The sequence below is a fragment of the Eufriesea mexicana genome, unplaced genomic scaffold (assembly GCF_001483705.2).
Source record: "Eufriesea mexicana isolate 0111107269 unplaced genomic scaffold, ASM148370v2 scaffold2217, whole genome shotgun sequence".
NCBI classification, from domain to species: Eukaryota; Metazoa; Arthropoda; class Insecta; order Hymenoptera; family Apidae; genus Eufriesea; species Eufriesea mexicana.
In genome coordinates this window covers 42,648-64,298 of record NW_016910286.1, presented here as the reverse complement: position 1 = coordinate 64,298, position 21,651 = coordinate 42,648, and the positions used below count along the sequence as shown (strand labels likewise).

The 21,651-nt window shown below is 27.1% G+C and overlaps 4 protein-coding genes across 5 annotated transcripts; 2 read left to right on the top strand and 2 right to left on the bottom strand.

The window, feature by feature from the left end:
* Nucleotides 1-529: 529 nt before the first annotated feature.
* On the bottom strand, nucleotides 530-10,605 carry Acph-1 (venom acid phosphatase). Of its 2 annotated transcripts, none has more exons than XM_017903201.1 (7): nucleotides 7,210-7,286; nucleotides 4,000-4,128; nucleotides 3,705-3,815; nucleotides 2,994-3,259; nucleotides 2,467-2,750; nucleotides 1,899-2,107; nucleotides 530-1,009 (listed from the first exon to the last, which is right to left on the bottom strand). In XM_017903201.1, exons 2-7 carry the CDS (start codon nucleotides 4,105-4,107, stop codon nucleotides 773-775), a joined length of 1,215 nt encoding a protein of 404 aa, XP_017758690.1. In that variant the 5' UTR covers nucleotides 4,108-4,128; nucleotides 7,210-7,286; the 3' UTR covers nucleotides 530-772. The 2 variants fall into 2 exon arrangements, with proteins under 2 accessions (XP_017758690.1, XP_017758689.1); XM_017903200.1 differs by lacking the exon at nucleotides 7,210-7,286 and adding an exon at nucleotides 10,499-10,605 and having other exon boundaries at nucleotides 531-1,009.
* A 144-nt stretch (nucleotides 10,606-10,749) lies between these two features.
* On the top strand, nucleotides 10,750-14,795 carry LOC108549709 (venom acid phosphatase Acph-1). Its single transcript, XM_017903195.1, has 7 exons — nucleotides 10,750-10,996; nucleotides 11,663-11,787; nucleotides 11,927-12,043; nucleotides 12,777-12,990; nucleotides 13,072-13,280; nucleotides 13,430-13,771; nucleotides 14,529-14,795. The coding sequence occupies exons 2-7, from the start codon at nucleotides 11,701-11,703 to the stop codon at nucleotides 14,793-14,795; spliced, it is 1,236 nt and encodes a 411-aa protein (XP_017758684.1). The 5' UTR covers nucleotides 10,750-10,996; nucleotides 11,663-11,700.
* Nucleotides 14,796-15,193: 398 nt separating this feature from the next.
* LOC108549708 (uncharacterized) lies at nucleotides 15,194-19,226 on the bottom strand. The gene is made up of 5 exons (XM_017903194.1): nucleotides 19,182-19,226; nucleotides 18,612-18,735; nucleotides 18,288-18,518; nucleotides 16,038-17,486; nucleotides 15,194-15,438 (listed from the first exon to the last, which is right to left on the bottom strand). Exons 1-5 carry the CDS (start codon nucleotides 19,224-19,226, stop codon nucleotides 15,194-15,196), a joined length of 2,094 nt encoding a protein of 697 aa, XP_017758683.1.
* Nucleotides 19,227-19,279: 53 nt separating this feature from the next.
* LOC108549722 (mitochondrial import inner membrane translocase subunit Tim13) lies at nucleotides 19,280-20,686 on the top strand. The gene is made up of 3 exons (XM_017903209.1): nucleotides 19,280-19,469; nucleotides 19,552-19,620; nucleotides 20,588-20,686. Exons 1-3 carry the CDS (start codon nucleotides 19,365-19,367, stop codon nucleotides 20,684-20,686), a joined length of 273 nt encoding a protein of 90 aa, XP_017758698.1. The 5' UTR covers nucleotides 19,280-19,364.
* Nucleotides 20,687-21,651: the final 965 nt, after the last annotated feature.

Genomic DNA, 21,651 nt, shown 5'->3' with positions numbered 1-21,651 from the left:
CTAACGTGAATACATCAGGTTTTATAGCTTTGGTTAAGAAATAAATAACTTATTAAATTATTCGCGCGTTAAGTACTTTTATATATGTATGTTAAGTACGAGTTAATTATATGATATGTATAGATATCATTACATGGTTAAATACATTTTAGTACCTGATTAACAATTTCCTAATTCTTACCATACAATATAAATATAAATAATTTAATTACAAAAATACGTTTAATCGCCCTTGTACGTTTAGGTATGTTTTCTTACACATGGAATTTCGCGTAGCTAGGTCATCTTATTAATTACACCTTTGTTTGTAAAATATAAATGTATAAACTTTTTACTATACTATACTTTTATAGAAACTTTTCTATAAAAATTATTTTAATTGAACATTTTCTACTTAAATTCAAAATAAAATAGAATCAAATTTAACTATTACAGATGACTCTACAAGAGCCTCGAGTTTTATCAATAATACTGTATGCACCTAAAAGAAAATGTTCAAATGATACCTTCTTATAATGAATAATTGAAACGGTGACATAATTTATAAGATGATCTAATACAAGACAAGAAAAAAATATGGATTAGATCCCTCTTACCTAATATTTCAGCATGTTTCGGTGGTGTATAATTACTAACGCAGGTTTATAAATTAAAAGCAATTCTAAGTCCTTTTAAAGTACTCCATATTTACATACTTCATTTCTAAGATGAAGTTTCCTTTGGTTTCGAAGGAATATAATTCACGTTGAACAATTGTGATTTTGTAAATCAGTTATTTAGTTTCAATAACTCCTGCTCCTCTTATTATGTTGTACTTCAATAAGTTTAATTCGTCGATTGTCTTCCTGTCTATGAAATCGTCTGACAGATTTTTATCACAAATCAATTCTTCGTTTGATGGCATTACTTTCTCTGTCAACTCTAAATACTTGTTCAGAGGGCAAAGTACTTCACAACCAGGTAATTGTATGTCTTTTGCTTTGGATGGAATGCCCAAATAGTTGAGTACCTGCGATAGTAACACATAATAAAATATAAAAGATGTTATCAGTGTTCAGTACAATTAATAAGAAGAATTAATAAATCAAGATGAAATATAAAACTTATTTTAAAGTCAAACTATGTTAAATATTTTTAATAAAATATGTTTCCCTTCGAGTGATAATTAATACGTTGTTTTAAAATTATATAATTATTTAAAAATTAAATTAAATTTAATTACAAAATTAATTTCAACATTATGTAACGATAACTTTCCTTTGAAGTTTTTTCTTTTTAACAGAAAGATAATGCTTTTTTGAGATGTGATAAAAAAATTATTGTTAGTCAAGTAGATTGAGAATCATATTTCCACTTCAGCAAACATATCAGTTTCCTTTATAGATAAGCGTTTTTTATCGTACCAACGATAAATATTCTTTTAATGTAATTCTTTGATTAAGAAATTTTTCAATTATCCCATTATAATTAATATCCAATATCGAAATCGAACATACAAATAATACAAATAATTACGAAAAATCGAGAATGCGAGTAATTAACGTAAGGATATCAGACTGTTAATTATTAATAAATTGAAATTTTTAAAATATCAAATATATTGTAAATGTTAATTTTATCTATGTCTTTAGTATTCATGTATCTCGAGAAGGAAGGCGCAGAAATAAAACGAGATAAGCTCCGATATACTCCGATGCATTCTCTGTTTCTTGACTTTAAACTCTGACCATTGGTAATTCAGACGATAATCCACTTGTCATCGTTGTCAAAAGACTATGTTCGTAAAAATGAAATTAATTGTCCGATGTCGACTTCGAAGTTACTTTCCGATACTCTGAACATTTTCAGAAATACTTATATGTAACTTGTGCACGTATGATTAGTCTCTCATTACGTACCTTTACATAGTAAGTGTCTTCGATAGAATGGAGCTCAATTATAACAGAACTGGAATACTCAGGAACGTGGGGATAATAAGCACCAAGAGCGTGCAAAACAGCTGCAACATTGCTCTCGTGTCCACTGTACAAATGTATCTTCTGTGCTTGCCTTTGTGTACCGGTTACGACATCCAACATGTTCCTTGTGACGATTCGAAGATATGGACCTGAAATTAATAATACAAATCTTAAATATATAAAATTCTAAAGGTGATATAAAAATTGTAGCTTAAAGATGGTAATCGGTAAGTTTAAAATTAACGAAACCGATACTGTGTGAGAATAATTTAAACAATTTAATTTAAATAATTTAATTAAAAGTTAGAATATGTTAATGTTAAAGGAAGAATTTTGTTCTCAACTGTAACATTTAGAGAATAGTAATAATAATAAAACGTTAGAATAAAAAGGATAGAATAACAATAAGTAATATTAAAATAAAATAATAATAATAACGAAATTAGAAGAAATTAAAAATTAACAAATTTTTCTTTTTAATGGTATTAAGAGAATTGAATTGTATTACCTCCATACAATCTTTTTAATAGAGGAGTCGAGTTGGCAATGTCATATGAAAATACTGTGGCGTTCCATAGTTCTCCGTATGGAAATATATTTTTTGTCCAATTTGGTAAATTATAACCGAGAGAATATTCAGCCATCAACGTATGATAGAGATTATACAGATCCCATGGTGTAGATATGTTCTTTCCAGTCCAGACAGTTAATTCTTCCATAAGTTTATTGTATTTGGCAAGTTCGTGTTTTCCTTCAGGAGATTGCAATACTCTCTCATATTCAACGTTAAATCTAGGGAGAAATTACAAAAATTAAAAATCGATATTTAACAAATTTTTACAATAGCTAGCTTTAGCTTATGGAAGCGATTTACTTAATCATATTTAATAGAAAATTCACAGGATATTTGAAACGTTTGGATTTAATTAACGAACACGACACTAGTATTCGATTTTACTTCGTTTCTTTTCTTCAAAAAATTTGGAGTATAAAAATACAATCCATGATATAAACAAAAGGTTCATTTTAACTTACAAGAGACAATCCTCAGGAAGAAAAACGTTGTCTTCGTAGCGTCGTAGATATTGTGCTGGAATTGGCTGCCAATTCAGATGCTTATTCCACGTTTGTAAATTATTTGGTGGGTAAAGTCCCGCAAGAACGAGTTGCAGGGACATTTTTGTCCTGTCATAATCCGAACTAATAGCCGAGACGTATTCTGACATATAAATATCACCCAAGAATGCATCGTACTTCTGTCTCAGAAATCGTCCTAGTACGTATTCTCGCATTTTTCCTTGCTAAAACATTATTTAATACTGTAGCGAGAACTACTACACTCTTACTTTTTTTGTAGCATTTGTTGCTTAATTTGTTGATTAATTTTAATAGCAACTACGATTCAACTAAGTTTCAGTGCACGCTTTTGCAGCAGAAAGTTTCTCAAAAGAAAAAATTTTGTTTTAAGAACGGAAAAATTATAAATCTAGGAATTTATTTACACAGTAGTCCTATTTACTTTTTCATCTTTGTTAGTAAAAACAAAACTTATAAGTATAAACAAAACAATAAATTGCAGATTATCTTCATTTTCGTAGTGACGTTAATAAAGAACAAAAGGTTAATATACAGAAATAAAATTGATAGATTGAAATTACTAGAAAAGTATGATTGTTTGCAACGTTCAAACATTCAGACAAAAACAATTGTCAAAAAAACAATACAAATTTGGGAAAAAATACTTACGTTGGTCAACTGACCCCGACCCATTGGATAAAAGTCATTGTTTAAGTAAGGATCATTCGGATACTTCTCGTTATCATTATTATCAGGCGTTCTATCTCCGTGTCTAAAAACCTGTAAAATTATTCATATTACTCACAAGAACCAACTAAATCTCCTGCTACGGTCAATATTTCAAAAAATTTCTACTAGTTTCCATTTTTGAATGTTCAACGCATGTCTTAAACGAAAACCCTATTTTCATTCAAAAGTTTCGAGACTAGGAACTGCTTTAAATATAAATAACCGAGTTTCTTACCACATTCACTAGTTTAAGTTCTGCATGAACAGTTGTGACACCAATCATCAAAACCAAACTCACGATGACATACATGAGGAAACCTCTCAGACCGTTAAACGAGATCATATTGTTCGTATTGCTTTCGACCTAAAAGCAAAAAATGAAAATTCATCATCGAAACGTGACAATTAAAAAGTTTATTAACGAAACATCGAATTATCATTTTGTAAATCGAATTTTATCTTAGAAGTATACTTTCTGAACTGAATTTTGGCAGTTGTATTTCTTTATGTTTAATTTATTAGACTAAATTGTTTAACTAGCTTAAATTCTACGTATATTATTTATATGCCTTGAAGTTACATCGAGTTAATTAACAAAGGAAATTTTAAAGATTCAATGTATCAAATTTAAAGATTCGATCGTTGGACAAATACAACAGGCTTATAAATTAAACAGTTCAGTTGTGGTAAGTCGTAGTTGCAACATCGTAAACCATTAATTGATAGAGTGAAATACGACTTGGCGTATATAAATGTTAATTGTGCACTCTGTTGCGCACAAATGTTAATTTTTAAGTGTAAACATTCTTACAGGAAACGGTAATTTATGATGAAACCGGTATGTCCTATGAACGTACGATTTGCATGAGTTTGCCATTATTAAGTATTCCCATAGAAAAACACCTACAGCCTTACTACGTCTATCCAAAATAATTTTTAACACTATCAAATCAGTCAAAATTCAGAACGACTGTGCCAGAATCCTCATTTTTAGAATTACTGAAAATTGTGATAAGTTAAAATCAATGTCTTCAAACTCAAATTGTCTTTTCATATGACACTATGAAAAAGACGTAAATATGAATAAAACGTGTCAAAGAATACCATGTAAAAGATATAATATAAAAGATGTTCAAATATATATGTACACCCATTCATTACTGTATTATTACATATACTGATTACTTAATTATTATTATTTATTTATACAATATTTAGACAATGAATATACAATAATAATTTTTTATACTTGTGCAGCAACGAGCTAAAGTACGCGATTTACTTACCCCTTAAGCACTGTTATAATACCAATTTTAATGGCACAATGTCACCAGGCAATTTGCAATACCGAAGTGTCGATTGTGAGACTAGTCAGTGAAATACTGATCATGTTGCCTATGTGCAAATGATTTTAAAGGAGAGTAACACGTCAAACGAACATATCTTTCTTTGAAATAATTTCACGAACCCACGAAATGGAAGTCCCCATTTCAATGTCTATGCGGTATTGGTATAAGCTTTCATCATTAAATTAATAGAATACAAGACAAGGAAAACCATATTAGGGTTTTGGTGCTCTGACGTACATTCGATCTGATGTATTAAATGAAAATATACGTCGAAATATATGTCTGCATACATCATGGGAATTATCAGGATCGCTACAAGTATAGTAACACTCATGTAAGGAGGAACTTCCTGTTAGGTTATTCCTCTCGCCCATTTCCTTCCTTTTTCTTTTCAACCTCATCCTTATCCTACTTATCCTTATAAAAATTTTCCTAATATTTAATTATAGATGAAGTATCATCTGAGAATTGTTCTCAGTAAAAGTATGTCTAGTAGTTCTGATTCGAGGGATATGGATTATTTTCTTCTCTCTCATTTTGACAGGTGGTATTTATTAAATTTGTGTATTACATAGGGTTGTATTAGTATAAGTAAGTTGTATTAGTAGTAAATACTAACACGAGTGGTATCGAAATTGTAACATACAAAATTATGAAGTTATTAACGTGTATTTATGAGACACGAAAAGTTTTATTTCCCTTTTTTGTTCTTTATCAAATGACATTTATTTTATTTTTACGTTAAACAATGAGTATATTACAAGTAAATTATTGATAGGTACACGTACACTAAATTTGTAACATGCAAATTTGATTTTTGTATTTTTATGTAAACAGTAGAATTATTGTGAATATGGCGATGTGGAAGAATTTATATTTATATTTATAAGAAGCAATTATCTTAAAATGTTCTAAATCAATATTCCAAGAATACAAATATAATTTTGTTTTTTATCTTTTCCTTAATGAGCCTAGCAATACTTAATAATATAACATTATCTCAATAGCCCATTTTATACGTATCAGATAAAACGTATTAACGAAATTGAAATTTAAAAAATTACATACTACAAATACTCGGAATAGCGATAATCACGTATGTAAATCATTAGCTTGATACCTCAGCAAACAACTTTGAAAACGAAACTTCTACTTTATACTTCATACTTCCGTATTACGACTTTTGTTCCTTATTCGAATGGATTTCATTTCGAATCGATTCTCTATTAAACAATTTTATAGCTTCGGCAAAAACTAAAATCGCACAACCATGATCTGATCGTTAGACGAGAATCGTTAAACCGTGAAATCTGCAGTTCTGCGGAAATGATATTCATGAAAGATCGTTCGATAACAAACGATGAATTTATACAAAAAATTAACCGACCTCCGATTTCACGGATACGAACTCATAGTTACATAAAGTTGAAGAATAATGAATAACAAACGACTAATACATTATAGCGGTGTGACTGACATTTGATGCTCAATCGAAAAATCATTAATTTTCATGCAATAAAGATCCTTTTATGAGAATATATTAAATTTATTGTATGAAAGGACTCCTTTTACACGGTATTTGTTTACTTTTGTATAATTACTTATTTAATCAATTATTTTTTGCACAGTTTGCGCTTTTTACAACAAATTTTACACTTTGTCGTCAATCGATAGTTTCAGGAATTTTTTCACATGATTTCTTTTTACACCGTACGCTTTCGCCGTGTAAAAGGAGTTCTAAATGTATTTAGTATTTTATGAATAATTCAATTTATAATTTATATATCATTGTTATATCCTACGTGTAATATATTGTTTCAAATAGAATCTCACCAAGAGAGTTAATAATATTAAGGAAACAAATTTCTTCTACCATTATTTCATACAGAGAAATAACCTAATACATATCTTCTTTCACGACATTAAAATAAAATAACCAAATATGTTAAAAAGTATTTCACAGAAAAACTGAATTTCACTGACAGTAAAAGCAAAACTAACTCGCATTCAACTTCTTTAATACACCAATATTAAACTAAAATATCGAATATTCTGAACAAATAAATAAATGATTTCATAAATAATTAATATCTTACCTATGAAGACCTTTTCCAGTTAGGACATAAACGAACGTGAAGTCGTTCGAATCTAATAAGAATGGTTGATATCGAAAGTTTCACAAATTTTTATTGTAGTACCATTTGACGGCATTTAATACACTTTCGGTTCTTTCGCACCTCTGCTTTTGTAACAACTAACGAAATACCGTGAATATTTCACGTAAAGTATGGAAAAGCGAAATTTTTATCTAACTCGAAACTAAACATTCTCTGAATTTAAATGTTTCAGCACTGTTGATAAGTTACTCGCGTACTAATCGCGGCATGAACACAACGAAATACATTATCTCGACAATTATTCGACCAACAACTCACGATACGATCGTTAAATCGTTCGTGATAAATGAGAATCTCAATAGTGCTTAAACAAACGAAAACAGCCTGGCCACGTGAAAATAATCTCGAGATTCGATTTTTGAGGTAATCGATGACAATGACAGATAAATGGTATAAATAAGAGTGGAATATTCTCTTGTCTCCGATGCTATGAATTTCTGGTTAGATGTTGCCTTCGTAAAGATAACTGAAATGTATTCTTAATCTAAGTACGTCAACGAACGTTAATATACCCGTTATTATAACGAAACGTTCGGTGCATGCTTAGCACGTGGTCACATGTTTTATCATGTGAATACTGTCTTCAAACCTGAAATTTCCCAATGATAAAATTCACGTTTTATGCTACCACTGTATACATTTAGACTGATACCTACGAAACTGGTTTATAGAAACTAGGTTAATGATAAGGGAAAATGATCGATAGGATAATTATTCTTTCGACCACTTGTGAAATTGTTGAAAAATTCACGGAACTTCAATTATTTAGGGAAAGTGGCATTAAATGGCTTTCTCTGTAAGTAGCTTTTAATGGAAACGATATATGAAAATCAGTAAATTTTATGACACAATCGATCAGTAAAATATTTCGCCATACGTTTATAATATAATTAGTCTGTTCACTGCTAAAATGTAATTTAGGGTATAGAATATATTAGTACAAAGTGATAAGTGATTATAAAAATTAAATTGAGACTGAAAAATGGGTTCGATAATATAATAGATCAGAGAAATGTACGATTATACATATAATTTAATTACCTTATGTTTAAAATAAATAAAAGAAATGCGAAATATGACATGTTTTAAAAAATTTATACTGCAAATCTAATTATAGAGTATAGAGTATATTTTGTCACTTTTTGAAATGCAAATAAATGTACGAATTTATCTGATTTCTTTTGATTCTTTTAGGTTTGATTAATTTATTTGATTGCCTGATAGAATATAGAATATTACAAAATTCGATTCGAATTGGAGATCATGATACTATAAAAATTGAATCAGATTAATATTCGCAAAATTCGACAATAAAATTGTATATGAAAATATATGAATATACGTTGAATTTAATTAATTTATATTTGGAATAAATACACAATGAGTACGAGAAATATATTACGTTGTAATAAAGCACCTTATAATGTAGATTATGATACTTATGGCAATGACAGAAGGGTAAGAGTACACGTATAAATTGCACGTATGCTCGAATATTTCTGTCATTGATTATATCTTACTTGTAGGTGTCGGAAAATTTATTTATTTAATTGGGAATAACTGTAATAAAATGACCTTTAGTATCCTAAATAGATAATAGACGACAATGAAATTTCTATTCTTGAGTTATACTAATTTAAAAATGAAAATAGCACTTCCGTACATTGAATTTAATTAGTAATAAATGTCATAAATACTACGTATAATTCGTTATGTATATGAAGATATTAAACACAACGTTACATTATATATTAATCGTATATTCCTGATCAACATCTGTATGTACATATATTGACTAACCATTAAAAACGTTTCAACCATGGATGTTATATCTATGTGATACAGTTACCCATAGATTATATAGATAAATATAATAAATTATATACATAATAATATATATAATATAATATATATAATAAAAGGTATATGCTTAGTTTGTATCCAATGTATTACAAAATAATACATTTACATGTAATAATAATAGGAACATTTTCTTTTTCTACATTTATTATTTGAACATAATGGAGGAATTTTTCATTAAATGTGCCCATATGTCGAATCATAGTACAGAGATTAGATTACGAAACATTGTTCATCGATTCCGAGAATTATTAATTGCAAATGATACGATTTATCTCGATTTCTATTCAAACGTTTATGTAGTCTGTACTTTCTATTATATTGTTCTACTTGACGTTTTATTCTTCTCAGAGATAGTTTCCACTGCTTTGTTCTCTTATTGCTTTGTTTAATTATATTGATATCATAAAAAGTGTCGCTTATCTTAAAAAAATTTCATAAATTTTTTCATTAGTTATATTTCACTTGATGCTCAATATTTTATGCTTAAATGTGTTATGTTGCTTTTTGTTTTTAAGACTGACAAAACGAAAATTATCTTTAGATAAATCAAATAAATTAGGTAGAATTGTAATTTTAAGCTCCATTTAATCATATTCTTACGTCCAAAATTCCCATTATCTGACGTAATAAAAAAAGAAAACAATACCACTATTCGTATAAAAATATAAATATAATCAGCTTTATCTAAAGAATTTTTTAACACAAGAATAATAAACATTAAAAGTCAATATCATGACAATGACAAAAATTTATCGACTTAAAAAATTAGAAAAATATTTTAATATTTGATTATTTTCAAAATATTACAACATTCGTGACTTCTTATGTTCCAGAATAGCGTTATATCCGTAATAACTAAGCAATTATTTCTCTTAGCAGTTTAGTTAAATAAATAAATATTATCCAGAAACTACATTTTGCTTTCATTAATTTCAGCAAAATTACAGTAAAAATGAACTAACATATCTAACCAGAATACCTCAAATCTTCATTGTAGTAAGATATATTACATAAAATAAGTAAATAATAACTGTTCAAAACTTCACAAGACCAAAATATGATTCTCTAACTGATATAATAAAAAGAATACCAAGAAATACAAATAAATAAATAAATACATCCTATCATAAAATAATAATAATAAAAAATAAAAAATTAAACATTAAAAATCCCTTAAAAATTACAAAGTCGATTAAATCTGATCATACGTATATCGCTAACTCGAAGCTGCATTAATAAAATGAAATAAAGCCGAAATGAAAACATTAGAAGGAAAAGGAACGATATAATAGGCTCGAAATGTTGACATGCATGAAAAAACAACAAACGATTAAGATGTTCTTACTGTGAACTCCGATGTCGTCTGTATGCCAGTGATAGATTCATAGAGTATCACGAGTCCAAACAATCTAGACAGTGCACGCTTTCATTTTATAAGATCCGTGATCTTTTGATTGCGAAGCTTTATAGCTGGTGGCGAACTGATTGCCAGGAATTATACAAAGCCCAGAAGATCGCTACCTTTGATAAGTTGACGATTTCACGCGAAGGTTACCGATTAAATTTATACACAGCTAATGCACGGAACAGCTCGGAGACACATCGAGAAATACTTTATCTGATCGCTATCATCACACCAGAGGAGCAGACACTGCGATGCGGTTACCATGGAAAGTTAGAACAAGTGTCAGCATCATTACTATATCGCGGTAACTACGAAAACATCGTCTGGTAAATAGCTGTAAACATACCGGTGAATAACTCCTCAGTCGTTCGTCAGTCCAGTAATTGTGCAACTGTGTAAGGAAGCAAAGAATGTCATATTATTGACGAAAGACTAGAAGTAAGTGAAAGTATTTCGAAAAACGTCTTTTCTATTGCCATTTCCACATGCCTTTTTGTTTCTTCGAGAGAACAAAAGACTTGAAGATCTTTTTGCATGTAAGAAGTGTGAAGATACATATTATACAGTGAGTCACAATGTCCCGTTTTATTGTCCAATTTGAGTCGTTGTTATTTATTTATAGCACATTCTATCTCATTTTTATAGAGTATTATATGTTGGAATTCCTAAGTTTTCAAAACGTTTTAAATTTGATTGAGAAACGACATGTTAAGTTAACAAACTACGATAAAATTCATAGGAATATTCGTACTGTACAAATTCTATCGATAAAGAATCAACGAATAAGACGGAGAAAAATGTATTTGCAAATATTTTTATATTAAATTGGTATAATCTCTTCGGTGCAAATATTTCTGTGATACGAGTTTTGTTGAATTTTCGCCAAAGTTTTGCTTCGATTTTTATTATTATTAACATCTTTTCTTACAATGAAAGTTACAGTGTCTTGGAAGCTTAGCTATTCCAACGTACTATACCCTTAATAAGGATTTCATAATTTTAAAAATAGGAAAGGTACGTATATTTCTGTGAATCACTGTATAATAAAGAACGAAAATTAAGTAGTTACTAATGGAATCTCGAAGTAAGACAAATTATTTTTAGGGGTTTATATAGTGGAACGGAAACAAAAAGAACTAAAAATGAAAGTGATGGTGTCCATTTTGAGCCTGCTATATATATCAACGGTACCTGTTGAATGTACACCAGAATTGCAATTAGTACAGATAGTAAGAATCGAAGCGTTTAAATATTATACAATAGGAATCAAATAATATTTGAAATATGTTTAATTCGATCATTTTTATATTTGAATAAATTTTAACAGAAGTAGTAAGTAGTGACGTAACACTTGAACAAATTTTTCAGGTATTTGCACATAAAACGTACGCGCCAATTTTAGATCTAATAAACAGTAATGATACCAATTTACCTGATAATTTAACATACGAATATTTCAACTCTGCTCCACTAAATATGCCAAACGTAAGTTTGCATGTTCATTTGCTTCACTAGGATGTGAGATAAATTAAACAAGCTCTATTAGCCAGAGAGAGTTTAACGCCATCATTAATAATTTTTAACTGGCACACGAAATTAAAATTCGGTATCAGAAAAAATGTGAGTTAATTATATTCGCACACTGCCTGCAAGTAAACGTAAATATTGATGTTGATAAGGTAACAAGTGTGCTTATATAACATATTTTACCTTTAACAAAGAGCAATAAGTGAAAAAAATGAGTATGTATCCTTTTAATCGCACTCGATTTAATAGTTTTTATTAAATAATAAGTAATATTATATAATAATATTATAAGTAATATTATTTAATAGTAATATAAAAGATATTATATAATATTATATATAATAAATAATGTAATTAATGAAATTTCAATGTCATCTCTATTAACATTATAAAATTGCTTCAAAATTGTTATCCATCCTTTTTCCTTGAAAGAAAACAAATTACGTTTCATAATTGACACTTTTATTGACCTATTATCAGTGTTATTTCCATTATTTATGGGTATCTTGCAGCTATGTGGAAAATTTATATATTTTGGCTCGTTTTTTGCTAATTATGAAAATTAATTCTTATCATTGGCATTAAACATTTTTCCTATGGAGACAGGAAAATCCTCACATACTAAATGAAAATTATATTTCCACATACCGAGCATATTCAGCAGTAATTCCAGATTAGTTTTATTCAACAGACCAGTATGCTTAATATGTATAACTTGGGGGTCCATTTTCGTGAGGTATACGATGAATTTCTGGGTGATATTTTCACAATCGAGACGATGAAAATGCAAACAGCCGAATATCCGTTATCGATGATATCTGGTCAATTAGTGAATTCAGGTCTGTGGCCTCCAGCAGAAACTCAAAAATGGAGCACCGATATAAACTGGCAGCCGATACCTACAGGTATTTAAATGAATAACACGACTAAAAAATTCCAATAATTAAAGGACACAGGAAAATATTGGAACTAATCCATTTTCCTAGATTACGTGTACACAAAAAAGGACGCTTTGTTACTCGGAATACAATGTCCAAGCTTCCTTCTAGAAATGGAGAAGGTGTTGAATATGGATGAAGTGCAGGAAAAATTATCGCATTATTCAACGTTATTCGATCACGTGTCTCAAAATACTGGTGTGAAAATTCAATATCCGTCGGAAATGGCTCTATTATATGCCGTTCTCGAAACGAAAGTAAGTTGTCGGAATTAACAATTCGTTTTAAAATAGAAGACAAATATGTCGGTGATTATAAGAGTGACCTAAGTCACTAATGTTTTATAATAAATATATCATCATAAATACATCATAAATTCAAAAATGAATTTTGAATGTTATTGCAGGCTGATTTGAACCAATCACTTCCATATTGGGCAAAAGATATATTTCCTGATGGAGGAATGTACAATGTGTCGTTGTTACAGTACGATCTTCTTTGGCAAACTGAACTGCAAAAGCAATTAAATGGAGGAACGATACTTAAAGAAATTTTAGCAAATTCGATTATGTACATCCAAGGAGACATACCTAAACAACGGAAGCTTATGATATACAGTGGTAACGAAAGAAATATCGTTGGAATTTTAAGAGCTTTGAACTTATGGTCGCCACATATCCCTCATGAGGGAGCATCTGTAATTTTTGAACTGTATTTTGACAATGAAACGATAAGCCATGGGATAAAGGTATTTTTTTGAAAATAATTTGTTATTTTTGAACAGTTAAGGTATTTTTGAATGTTGATTGTAAAATAGAAACTAACGGTAAGTTTATGAAATGAAGATAAGCAAAATCCGAAAAATATTGTATGTACAAATGTTTAACACGATATATCTTTACTTCACTAAGCGCATCGAAGAGTAAAGATTGATTTTTCAAAGAACTTTTCTCTTACTAAATATTTTTAAGTAAACATCATTTTGTAAGTAGACATTATTCAATTTTACTTATTAAATTAATTGATGGTATATATTATATTTTAACAATATTTTAATGACCAATGTTTATATGTTTTGTACAAACCGAAAACGAAATAAATTAATATCGAGTAATCATTATAATTTGTTAGAATATATCTAAATCACACCATTTCAAAAATGTAATGAAATAATTTTAAAAACAGTTTCTTTTAAATGTAATTTATTATTTTTTATTTAACTATCTAATTTTATTAATTATTTTACTTTTACCGTTTTACTAATTGTATTTATAGTTTTAAAAACATACATAATATAATAATATTTTTTGAAGATAATTTCTATTTATCAATGGTATTGATAACATTAATAGCATTAATTACATAATATAACATTATTATAATTATACATACACACATCAAACAAATATATCATTTAGATAATATCAAATCTCTTAACTAATTATACTTATCGTACAATTGAAAAATATAAATGGATAAAAATAAATACATTGTTATCATTTCAGATTAATTACTACACGGGAGTAGATGATACCACTGTTCCATTGAAAATATCGAATTGCACAGAAATCTGTCCAGTTAGAACATTTCTGCATTCAGTATTTGACTTATTACCGCAAAATGAAGAACGATTATGTAACTGGGAAAAGATTGATCTTTTCTCTAATATGCATGTAATACTAAATGATACTATTTATAGTAGATCTGTATCGCATACATTGGAAATTATTGTACTTTCTCTTACGTCGATAATTATTTTATTCGTTCAGTAATCAATTTATATAAATTAATTTAGTCTCGATGCAAGTATACATTAACATTATATCAAATAATTCTCAATAATTGAAATCTCTATACTTCTAATAACAATTTAAATTAATATCACATCGCATTATATAAGAGAAGTGTACAAAATATAAGTTAATTAATCGTTATTAATAGTTACAGTGATAATTAAGTTGTCATCACAATACATAACTGGTTCTATAATTTTTAATAAAAATTATAAGAACTAAATGTAGAACAAAAATTGCATTAAATATTTTTATATTTCATTTTCATATTTTATAATGTATAGAATTATAAATTATACATAAAAATGTTTAATAGTAGGTACATATTATAATACATTAAAATTACGTTAAAATTGCTATACTTAAAACAAAATTATTTAATTACATGTCAGTAACTTAACTAATATTCGTGATTTTTTAGCAAACTGAATAAAATTTTCCGTAGCAATTACTGCAAAGTCATCCAGAATTATTAACCATCGTCGTTCTCTTGTTTGCATGTTATCCTCTATTATTACACCCTCGAAATTCAATTGTTTTTTCCATAAATCGACGACAGGTGGTATTATTTCCTCTTCGGATTGCTCATTCCTTTTACCACAAAATATTACACGATATTTTTCGAAACAAAATGTTAAAGCGTAGAATATGATATGTAATTGATTTATTACACTATATATATCAGCTTTTTTATTATTTTCTAGAGAGGTTAAAATATTTTCATAAAATTTTACTTTCGCAGTTAGATAATTTATCATTTCGATACAAATTTTCGTAGAATTGCATAGTTGTAAAATAATGGAGACTTGATACGTTAGTATTGTAACCTACATAGGAAAAATGTAATATTATATAGAATATATAGAAAAAAGAAAAATATAATTTAATATGATAGTTTGTATATTTAAAATGAGATTAGTTTCTTCGAACGATATTATAAATTTTTTAATTAAAAAGCACATATAAACATTGGCATATTTCATTATTTTATTTCTTAAATATCTCCTTATAATATGTATATTGTTTTTAGCTCTAACACTTAAGTTTAACATTGGGTAACATAAATAGCATTTAATTTAAGTGTCTTGCGCAGTATTTAATTTTCAATTAATAAAAAATATTACACTTATTAACGAAATTGTTTAAAATAGATAAGAATATGTAATTTGAAACATTATTATATAACTTTTTCAATAACATAGTACAAATTGTAATTTACCTTGTTTAATTCAGTAGTTCCTATAATTTTGTCTAGAGTACCTATAGCTATTTGTACAATTTCTTGTGTATATATGTTAGTTTTATTTCTGATTTCAGAAATATCACAAAAATCCAATATAGCGTTTACAGCTTGCTGCTCTAAAGTACCTTTCCAACATCTTTTTCTCATATATTGTGTTGCTATCTGCTCATGTTGAAGGACTGAGAAAATCATCTTTACCGATTGAAAAGTAACAGCATCTATATTTAAAGTATCCAGCATAAATCCTAACCATTGCGAAGAAATCTTCTCTTCCTTTTCATAGATCTTAGACACGATCGATTCATGAACAGATTTTAATTTTTTTTCCTTACTGCCCCTTTTCTCATATTCTATATCTTCAATTAAATTTTTACATCTCTGTGAATTCCTACTATACGTACACGATTTTTCACTGTTACTGTTCATACTTCTATTGTTCTCTTGGTAGAAAGGAGATAAACATAGTTGCTGATTTTGATCGAAAATTGAACTTTCCTTGGTTATGTCTATGGTAAGAAATTCCAAGTCACGTGTATCATTCGTACTTTCGTTTCTTTGATAAGGAGTAATGTTCTTGAGTTTCTGACTATAAAATGTACTAACGTCTTCTTTTTCGCGATTGCAGTTTGTATACGTTGGTATACGTTCTACGCTCAGTTGGTAGGTATCATAAGCGCTATCTTTTTGAGGAGATTCAACATCTTTAATTTGACTCGATGAAATAACAGGACAATTATCATAAAAATTCCAGTCCCAAGCTTGTGTCAGTGTCTGTCTACTCGAATCTGAAGTTAATTGTATTCTTAATTGACTGCGGTTCTGTTTATATAATGAACAATTCTCGTTAAGTAAAGTGATGTTTGAAAAATTATTATCATCTGAAGGAACAACGAGATCATTTTCCGCTTCCAAATAAGCGTTCTTTAAGGCATCGTTATTTTGAACAATTAGTGAACATTCTACTGATTTTTTGTTGGTAAGGTCACTTTCTTCAAGTAGTTCACTAACTTCGTTTCCCACTGAGTTACTAGTATCTTGCCTCTCCAAAGAATCTCTAAACATGTCTGAACTAGAGGAATATTCTTTATCTGAATCTGGAACAATGTAATTATTCACAACTATATTTTGTTGCGTGTTAGCTTGAATATTGAAGTATCCTTCAAGACTTTGGAAAGAAGCAAAAACGGATGGATTGATTTTCTTTTGGGTGGAAATTGCATTTTCTGGATTTATTTGTTGATTGTAAGTTTCCTGTCTGTGTCTTTTATTACGTTGTATGTTACACAATAAATCGATACTACTCGTATACACTGAATCATCGTCAAAATTCGTATCACTTTCCTGTTTATTGCTTAATGGATTAATGAAATTTTTTTGATCATTCCCTTCAATATCAGACTCTTGATTACAGAGAACAAAATTTTTACCTATAAAAAATATAAGTATTTTTTAAAATACAATTATTTGTAACTAAATATTCATTTTTATATAATTGTAATATATTAAAGATTCATTTATATATATAATGATAACTTCAACTGACATATTATTATTAAATGTTTAATATAATTTAAAAAATTTGTATACATTTTTATAAAAATGCAAAATACAAAATATCTATAAAAAATTCTACAATATAATTTAAATATTATGACTTTATTTCAAAAAATGAATTATTTAATGTTTATTAATTGTAAAATAAACTACTAGATAATTCTAGACTTATAAGTTAATCAAACAGGAAATAATGAGATAAAGCATAATCAAACATATATTAGACAATTTTATCTTCTGGTAAAAAAAAGAAGTTCTATTACATCATATAAAAGATATAGTTTGAAATTACAATAAGCTTCAGTAATTAATATTATTTGACTACAGAATAATTATAATTAATATTATTGTATATTACTACAATTTTAATGTAGAAACAAAATAGTATTTAATTCTACGTTTTCGAACTTAGCAAATAAATTTACTAAAATAATTTATTTGTTAAAAAATTTATTTAAGAGATAATTTAAGACAATAATTTGCAAAACTGTCATAAATGAAATAATCTTTAATAAATTTCATTTTAAATTTGATTACTTAAAAATTATATTACATATTTATTAAATATCAAATCTTGTTACCAATGTTTGTCCATTGTTTATAAAATATCAAATGAAATTGTTCAACAGAAATATCTCTCATATACATTGTGGCTGACTTTAACCAGACTATACTTTGTACAAAATTTAAATCAGCCACATATTCTTCTGTGTAATCTGATATATTCTCACAAGCTCCAATAAGATTTTGAGGTATATTTAAAAATTGTTTACACCGACAACAATCAGTATTGTTATTGTCAACAATTTTTTTTAATTGCTTCCTGTTCATTTCTATTAAAAGATTTTCCACAACAGAAGAGAACAATCTTCTGTCTGTTTTTGATAAATTACTTGTAAAATTATCTGTATTAATAATTATATAAAATAATATGTTAATACTAATAGTGATTTGAAATGATTGAATTATAATAAAGATATTCGTAATAATTTTCGAACCACCTAATTCGGATGAATGACAGTACGAATATCTGTTATATGAATGCTGTAATTCAAAAAGAATTTTATTCCGATTCTCTACATGAAGTTCCAATTGTTTATTTTTATTAGGGTCGTTGCTCGTCTAAAATAGAATGGGTAACATATTGAATTATAAATAAAAAAAGTCTTAAACTGTACTATTATAAATTATTATACCATGTTTATTTATATTCTTTTAAAATAATAGAATATTTCACTGAATAAAATCATGCAATGTTTTTAAAAGTATGTAACTTATAATACAGCATTGTTAAGTACAATTAAAACTGTAAGCAAATGTGAACACACGTTTATATGTTTTTAGCTTTAAAATCTACTGCGAGTATAGACTGATAAAACAGAATATTAAAATGAAGATAACATCTAAATAAGAATACATCTTAATAGTTTACGTAACACCACTGTATTGTAAATGCAGAAAAATGAAATTTGAAAAGATTAATATATAAATAATAATTAGAAATATATTTTTTTTATTACATTACCGGGATACACAAAAGATATTAGCAAGCTTTTTTTCACAATTACCGATTGGTTTAAAACAGTTTTGTAACGTATCGTTGGAAATGGCATTTTAAGAAGCAGTTTCACGTGCTTCCGGTTTATTGATCGAACCGGTAAGGACATGATAGTTTAAGTAAAATAACGGGAGCAAAGTGATTTTGATTTTAATATTATTACTTCAACAAAATATAATATTTAACTGTAAATATGAATGCACTTGCTCCTGAATCCTTATCTGATAAAGAAAAGAATGAACTTATGCAACAAATTAAGCAAGAAGTTGCCGTTGCAAGTGCACAAGAAATGCTTTCGGTATGATTGTAAAAGTATATTTCTTTTTTCTTTATAAATCTTAAAATGAATGAATAGCATATAATTGATTTCATATTTTTAGAAAATGTCAGAGAAATGTTTCAAAAAGTGTGTGGTTAAGCCTGGTACTTCTTTGGATAGTTCAGAACAGGTAACCTCTTCTATTTGCATAAATGGAAAATGTTTTATATAACCTAACTATAAAATGTAACTTTTTACATTTGTAAACTTAAAAATATAAAGTAAAATTAAACATAACACCTTTTAAAAGAACATTCCAGTAAAAATGTTTGAAATAAAAGAAAGATATTTTCGAAAATGGTTTTTAAAAAATTACATTAATTTTTATATAATGTAAATAAATATTATGAATATTTACGTATATAATATATGCGAAACTAATATAAAATATATAAAATAATATGTAGACAAATTAATATATGGAAAACAGTTCACAAATTAATTTATTGCTTAAAAATAATAAAATAAATTTTATTGAACGTTTACTTGATTCAGTTTTATTTTTTGAATCACAAAAAGTTTTGTATTACATATATTAAACAAGTATGTCATATTACTGAAACAATAAAAATGATATGTTTGATTTCACTTACCATATTATAAATAAATCTCAACAGTTTGCATATATAACTTTAATAACTATTTTAGAAACAATTTAATAATATAATTAAGAAAGACAATAATATAAACTAGAAGAATAAGGAAATTAGTAACTAAATATCTATAAGCATCTAAAATTATTAAATTTAGTGTTTATTTTATACTTTTGTAAGATAGATAAATATAATTTTTTAAAACTATAACTTAACAAATTTAAATAGATATGCATTTATATAATCTAATTTCATTATTTTTAAATACAAAATCAATTCTTGAAGTGTTTTTTTATATATTAAATTATTGTACTGTGTGTAAACATAGAATTAAAAAAAAGATAAAATATAATATTGATAAAAAAAATTGTTATAAAATTATATATGGAATATTTAGTGTTCTCAAATATTTGTAAGGTATTTATATTTACTAAAGTATATTTCTTATAAGAGTATTTCCATTACTATTAATAAACCATGAAAGTCATTTTAATTTTCTTACAGAAATGTGTAGCAATGTGTATGGACCGATATATGGATGCATTTAATCTTGTATCAAAAACATATAGTGCTCGAATACAAAGAGAGCATGATAGAATGTAACAGTACAAATTGTTAAATAAATTGTTTCTGGTTGTATATTGTGTAATTGTATATCAACTATTTTCCAAATATTGTTTAGAAACTATCACAATTGTAATTATAATGTATATTTATTAACAAGTCTATGTCATTATAAATATTGAATAATTTTGTATAGAATGGTATTAGTTTCAATTCAGTTTTAAAAGGAAATAGATTTCTATATTTTGTAAAGCATGCAACATTAAAAACTGCATTTTAATATTACACTGCCATTTGTATTTATAAAGCATCAATAAATAAAGTAAAAGTTACTAAAACTAATAATGGGAGTCTTCTTTATTAAAAGAATGTCATACAATGTATGTATGACTACTATGTTAACAGTAATCAATTTTGAGTCGAGTACAAATTATGATAAAATGAATAGTACTTAAAATTATAAAATTCTATTAAATAAATTTAATATAAAACTATAATTAGGTACATTATAAGGTAGTTAAAAAACACACAACATCTGCAAAAGAGAAAAATTTTTATAAAATAAATAACATATACATGAATATTGTTACATCGTACTTCAAAATCATAAATAAGTAACTTAGGTATTTTGTAAATCCCGCAATTCCATAGTATGTATTTGCATTGTTTCTTATTCATACACACTAAAAGGCACAATATAGCTACCAATACTTCAACGTGGTTACAAAAATAAACCTCTAGGACTGTATGAAAAAATATCGTGAGTGGTTTATTAATACTTCATTTGTTCAATTTGATATTATAAATTAGTAAATAACAATAATTACAACTACTTCATATCAGTGTTTGCAAAATCTATAATTAATTTGCATACCAGTGCATTATATGCCATTATCATATGTACAGATCAATACAGACATTTCATAACATAACAAATCGATGTTATTAGTTACTTATACTTTTTTGTTATCAAAAAACAGCTGCAAAGATATATATATATATTT

Excerpts from the sequence above, each read along its gene's own strand:
- LOC108549722 (XM_017903209.1), top strand. The coding sequence starts at position 19,365 with ATGAATGCACTTGCTCCTGAATCCTTATCTGATAAAGAAAAGAATGAA. Across the intron at positions 19,470-19,551 it reads GTGCACAAGAAATGCTTTCG|AAAATGTCAGAGAAATGTTT; the intron begins GTATGATTGTAA and ends TCATATTTTTAG. Across the intron at positions 19,621-20,587 it reads CTTTGGATAGTTCAGAACAG|AAATGTGTAGCAATGTGTAT; the intron begins GTAACCTCTTCT and ends ATTTTCTTACAG.
- LOC108549709 (XM_017903195.1), top strand. The coding sequence starts at position 11,701 with ATGAAAGTGATGGTGTCCATTTTGAGCCTGCTATATATATCAACGGTA. Across the intron at positions 12,044-12,776 it reads CTCCACTAAATATGCCAAAC|ACCAGTATGCTTAATATGTA; the intron begins GTAAGTTTGCAT and ends TTTATTCAACAG. Across the intron at positions 12,991-13,071 it reads CTGGCAGCCGATACCTACAG|ATTACGTGTACACAAAAAAG; the intron begins GTATTTAAATGA and ends CCATTTTCCTAG.
- Acph-1 (XM_017903200.1), bottom strand. The coding sequence starts at position 4,107 with ATGATCTCGTTTAACGGTCTGAGAGGTTTCCTCATGTATGTCATCGTG. Across the intron at positions 2,751-2,993 it reads CTTCCTGAGGATTGTCTCTT|ATTTAACGTTGAATATGAGA; the intron begins GTAAGTTAAAAT and ends ATTTCTCCCTAG. Across the intron at positions 1,010-1,898 it reads AAGACACTTACTATGTAAAG|GTACTCAACTATTTGGGCAT; the intron begins GTACGTAATGAG and ends TTACTATCGCAG.
- LOC108549708 (XM_017903194.1), bottom strand. The coding sequence starts at position 19,226 with ATGCCATTTCCAACGATACGTTACAAAACTGTTTTAAACCAATCG. Across the intron at positions 18,519-18,611 it reads TCATTCATCCGAATTAGGTG|ATAATTTTACAAGTAATTTA; the intron begins GTTCGAAAATTA and ends TTATTAATACAG. Across the intron at positions 15,439-16,037 it reads AGGAACTACTGAATTAAACA|AAAAATATCGTGTAATATTT; the intron begins AGGTAAATTACA and ends CATTTTGTTTCG.